This window comes from Triticum dicoccoides, chromosome 2A (genome assembly GCF_002162155.2).
Source record: "Triticum dicoccoides isolate Atlit2015 ecotype Zavitan chromosome 2A, WEW_v2.0, whole genome shotgun sequence".
Lineage (NCBI taxonomy): Eukaryota > Viridiplantae > Streptophyta > Magnoliopsida > Poales > Poaceae > Triticum > Triticum dicoccoides.
In genome coordinates, this window is record NC_041382.1 from 638,179,023 (window position 1) to 638,184,226 (window position 5,204).

A 5,204-nucleotide genomic window follows, 5' to 3' on the forward strand; every position below is an offset into this window, starting at 1 on the left:
CGCCTCCAGCCGCCATATGGGGCCGCATGTGGAGCTCCGGACGCGGCTCCGATAGCATATCCGACGGCGGCAGCGACCCCGAGCGCGGGCGGCGCGTCTGGTCGAACGACGCGAGGAAGCGTGGGGCGAGGAAGTGGACCAACCGCAGCCTGTCGCCGCTGCCGAGCCACGCAATTCCCCACCATATTCTCCACATTTCTTGCCGCCGGCGACCCCGTTCCGCCTCCAGCCGCCATGTGGAGCCGCATGTGGAACTCCGGACGCGGCTCCGACAGCAGATCCGGCGGCGGCAGCGCGGGCGGCGCGTCTGATCGGACGGCGCGAGGAAGCGCGGGGCGAGGAAGTGGACCAACCGCGGCCTCTCGCCGCCGCCGAGCTTCCGCGTCTGCGAGACGGACGAGTACGACCGTCGGCACGGCCGTACCCCGTCTTCTGTCGCGTCCTTCTCCTCCGCGGCGAGATCTTCCTACGCTAGGAGCTCCTCCTCTTCTGGCGCGGGCCTTCTCCCCATGAAGAGGGAGTGGTCGGAGGAGCCAGAGGACTTCGAGTTCGTCCCCGTCAAGAAGGAGCCCGAGGAGCTCGACCGTCGCAGAGTCGTCGGGCCGGAGGACTTCGTCGCCACGCCGACGCGGTTGCGGCCGCCATTGTCGAGCGGAGCGTGCGGGAGGAGGCGGAGCGCCGGCGCCACCACGAGGAGCTCGAAGACCTCCAGTTCCGGCAGGCGGTTGCGGCCAACCTCGCCGCCAAGGAGAAGGACGACAAGTGGCGGCGCATCCTCGAGGAGCAGAGGGCGAAGTACATCGACCTCGGCAGCTCCGGCGAGGAGGATTGAGCTCCTCCACGGCGTCGTCCATGGCCGCGAGCTCGCCACCGTGAGATCCCCACCCCTGTAGTACTAGTACTGATGTAGTATGTAGTATGAACTAGTGTTTGTAGTGTTTGATCATGTAAAATATATGTAGTATGTGATGAACTACTCGCGTCCACGAGGTGCAATTTCTTCCATGAAACTGTTTTTTCAAATTATGCAGTTTTATCTATGGTTTCTGTTCGGCCGCGCTAGTTCTCGACCCGTAAATGAGATCTTCGTGAAACTGTAAACACATTTTGCGGGTCGAGATTTTGTGGGGTCTGTTAGAGTTACTCTAATAAAGTTGAGGAGAGGAGGACAAGGGGCGGCATCAAGTTGGAGGACGATGCCCTTGCTGCGAGACTGACCTGACCTGGGAGCGCCCATTCGCCCGTGTCTGACCTTTGAGCTCTGATTCCTATCGCCAGCCAAATTCATGTCATGTAATTCAGGGATGCCTAATCATTGAGCCCCAAAATGGCTTTTTCCTGAACTGTTCAACAGTTCAGTCAACCAAAAAACAAGATAGTGTGATGTGGAAAAGGTTATCGGTTCAGCTCTACATGTCTATTCATGTGCTAGCAGTTGTAGACAGGAGGTGAACCGTGTTAAAATGTACTCCACCGTTCCTAAATATAAGTCTTTTTAGAAATTCTAATACAAACTACATACGAAGCAAAATGATTGAATCTACACTTTAAAATGCGTCTATGCATATTTGTATGTAGCTCATATTAAAATTTCTAGAAAGACTTGTATTCAGAAATGGATGGAGTAGAGTACTAGTAACATCTAGCAAGCCCTTATCCTCCTGGATTTGCATGTCTGTATGTGCCTTGATATCTTCCTTGTGTACAGAGAGCTTAGCTGCTCCAAGGTAAGCACTTGCACAAGTTAATCGGGTCTGCATAGCAACAAAATGTGGTCCCAAAAGCGAATGCCCTTTTCTCTTTTTCTTCTGCATTTGTTTTATTGACATTGAAGCATGATAGCAACTAAAAACACACAAAAAACCCTAGAAAGGACAAGATGTGCGTTTTCAGATCTACTCCGTCAGAGATATAACTGTGAGTGTGATCTCGTTTTTTTTTTTTGAAAAGGGGAGAAAACCCCGGCCTCTGCATCAGTACGATGCATACGGCCCTCTTATTATCAAAATAAAGTAGTGCCAACATGGTTCCAAAGGTCTTCAAAAAGGTGTCCCTCTTTTTTTTTCAAGAAGGAGTGTAAGCCCCCAACCTCTTTTTTCTTTTTGTGAAACTGATGGAGCTTTATTTCAAATTCATAGGATTACAATCGAGTGACAGTATATCCTCGCAACATGTAGGGCCTCTGTTCATCCATACCGTAGTATCCCTGGCCTCTGCATCATCTTGTTTTCCTCTTTAAATTCATGGCGGTCTATTTTTTGTAGCAACAACATGCTTAGACCGTTTTTTCTTTTGAGCGGAACGTGCTTAGACTGTTGGCTGTGCTAAAAAGAAGTTTCAATTTTTTTTTCCGCGTGAAGATTTGAACTTCTTTTACCGAAAAAAGAGAGGCAGAGTACGGATAGATAACAACGTACAGAGACTTCATTCCTACTGCGTTCATATGCACCAGGACCGAAAGGGATGCAATCCAATGCATCTACCAATGTGTACTCTCATGATTCCTCAGATCTATCAGAGATCAGGGTAGCTGGGTAGGTCAGCATAGACCCCCCTGACTCCATCGTCCAAAGTCAAAATCCCCGTCGCCCAAGGAACAAGGCCTCTTCACCTCACCGCAAATCTCTATACCCAACACGCATTACTGGCACAGTGGCACCGCCCACTCAGCTGCCTTCCTGGCCGATATATAAACACCTCTCTGCGTGCCGGTATGCAGTTGCAATATATCTGACCAAGAGAGAGCCCATCCCCGAGATATTGGCCTGGCCCCGTGACCTACCTTGCCTAACTCTCACGGTCTCACCGCCCCCTCCATCTCTCTCTCGCGTGCCGGGGTCGAAGCTGCGTGCACAGATCGTGCCATGAAGGTGCAGTGCGACGTGTGCGAGGCCGAGGCGGCCTCCGTCTTCTGCTGCGCCGACGAGGCCGCGCTGTGCGACGCGTGCGACCGCCGCGTCCACCGCGCCAACAAGCTCGCCAGCAAGCACCGCCGCCTGTCCCTCCTCCACCCGTCGCCGTCCTCGCCCTCCTCGTCGCCTTCGTCGAAGCCGCCTCTCTGCGACATCTGCCAGGTGGGATATACAAATCAAGAACGTTTTTAGAGAGTTGTGCCATTTGTGTTGCTACAGCGAGAGCTGATGCTATCTCGTTGTGGGCTGCAGGAGAAGAGGGGGCTCCTGTTCTGCAAGGAGGACAGGGCGATCCTGTGCCGGGAGTGCGACGTCCAGGTGCACACGGTCAGCGAGCTGACGAGGCGGCACGGCCGGTTCCTGCTCACCGGCGTGCGCGTCTCGTCGGCGCCGGCGGAGTCCCCCGCGCCGTCGGGTCAGGAGGAGGAGGAAGGGAACAGCACCAGCCCCTGCAACGCCGACTCCTGCAGCGGCGACGCCAGCGCCAGCGCGAGCGTGAGCGACGGCAGCAGCATCTCCGAGTACCTGACCAAGACGCTGCCCGGGTGGCACGTCGAGGACTTCCTCCTGGACGACGCCGCCGTCGCCGTCTCCTCGAACAAGCCGTATCAGGTCAGTTCCAGACTTCCAGCCCACTGCAAATACTACTAGGAGTACTTTTATCAGGCAATCAGAGACAACTTGCGAGCACCATGAAACATGCATGATAGCTCCCAATGCTTTTGAGCTCGCAATCATCTTCTAGATAGTTCATCTGCTCTGCTCTAACCAGTAGCCACGCCCCGCTCCCAACACTATTGAGCTCGCAATCATTAAGGCAGTTTGTTGCCATGCTCGCAACTAGCAGTGAGAAAAATCCGAAGCGGCTGACCAGGGTGTCAGGATAATGTCTAGTGGAGAGTGGAGAGCATCAGGATATGATGCTCTAACGCAAAATGGCCATGGGAATATCTACTCGCTCCTGCCACTTTTGGCATTCCGGATTTAACTGTACAAACAAAACAGGCTCGTTTTTTTTTTCTTGCTTGGACTAATTTAGCAACTTGGGCGTCTCCTCAGCAGGTAGGGCTGGCTCGGGTCGGTGGGCCGCAAGAAGGGTACCCGGCGTGGGCGGGCCAGGAGCAGCTGATCGGTGGAGTCGTTGTCGCCGCGGGTGAGCGGGCCAGCCGCGAGCTGTGGGTACCGCAGATGCACGCGGGGGCGGCGTGGGCCGGCAGCAAGCGACCTCGGCCGTCGTCGTCTCTCGGCTCCTCCTCCTACTGGTGAAAACGTGCGCTTTGCAGTACAGTACTAGTACTAGTAGCGGATAAAATCAGATAAGATCATAAAATGACCTGGACCATGAATTTTTGTTTCATCTGTAGTTGCTCACTTTGAAATCTACTGCCATTTTTTTACTGTGTCATGGATGCCGTCACTTCTGAGTCTTTGGTGGGAACACTGGATCACTGGACTGTTTGAGCTTTGAAGTGCTCTGCGCCTTTGTTTTTTCGGAACGATTCCTGCTCATTTCTGAGGGTGTCAGCTGTACTGTGACATGCTCGTTTACAGTTGCGCGTCTTCCGTGCTGTAAATCGAAGTGTATACGCCTAGACTATCAGCCGGACGTATCCGCCTCCCTAAACGCTGGACAGGCCCTGTCGGACAGTCACACTCTTCAAATCTAAACTCTTAAATCCATATGATCCATGCATGCAGATCATATAACACAAATTCAACAATTAACAATGCAACAAAGCAAAATAAATCACAGTTCAACATTCCGGACAATACCAAAATAAATTCAAGTCCGGGTCATGACTGGCCAGTGTGATAGATCACTCGTCGGACGCCATCCGTTCCGCTTCCGTCGTCTCGACCCCTCTATGTATGTTGATCTCCTTCTTTCCCTCAAGCCACTTCTTGACTTCCGCGGTTTTCGTCCGCCAACATTATCCTCGTGCATGGACGACGTCGAGGCAACATCCGTCGCGGCGATGGGCGACGGGGTACCGAGCGACGGAATCTAGGGCGGCGGGTGGGGTGGCGGCTCGGATGGGGGAGCAACGGTGGAGGATATCGAGGACTAAGACGTGGGAAATGGAGGACGGATGCGAGAGGAGGGCGGTGGATTTGATGGACTTGGTCAATTTGGTGAAATTTTATGGTGAGTCCTGTCTGTCGAATCGAACATGGCAAGCCTCCTCATATCCACCCTAGATTTGGGCAGGATATGAGGGGTGCCGGTCAAGCCGGACGTATAGGGCTGATTTGAGGAGTCCGGTTGGGTCACGTTTTTGTGACTGATCACCG

The 5,204-nt window shown here is 53.5% G+C and overlaps 1 protein-coding gene across 2 annotated transcripts; it reads left to right on the forward strand.

Moving 5' to 3' along the window:
- Positions 1–2,708: 2,708 nt before the first annotated feature.
- On the forward strand, positions 2,709–4,310 carry LOC119355914 (B-box zinc finger protein 20-like). Of its 2 annotated transcripts, none has more exons than XM_037622798.1 (3): positions 2,709–3,074; positions 3,165–3,524; positions 3,972–4,310. In XM_037622798.1, the coding sequence occupies exons 1-3, from the start codon at positions 2,865–2,867 to the stop codon at positions 4,176–4,178; spliced, it is 777 nt and encodes a 258-aa protein (XP_037478695.1). In that variant the 5' UTR covers positions 2,709–2,864; the 3' UTR covers positions 4,179–4,310. The 2 variants fall into 2 exon arrangements, with proteins under 2 accessions (XP_037478695.1, XP_037478696.1); XM_037622799.1 differs by having other exon boundaries at positions 3,975–4,310.
- Positions 4,311–5,204: the final 894 nt, after the last annotated feature.

Coding starts and splice junctions, on each gene's coding strand:
- LOC119355914 (XM_037622798.1), top strand. CDS start 2,865: ATGAAGGTGCAGTGCGACGTGTGCGAGGCCGAGGCGGCCTCCGTCTTC. Junction 3,075..3,164: donor CTCTCTGCGACATCTGCCAG/GTGGGATATACA, acceptor TGTGGGCTGCAG/GAGAAGAGGGGGCTCCTGTT. Junction 3,525..3,971: donor CCTCGAACAAGCCGTATCAG/GTCAGTTCCAGA, acceptor GCGTCTCCTCAG/CAGGTAGGGCTGGCTCGGGT.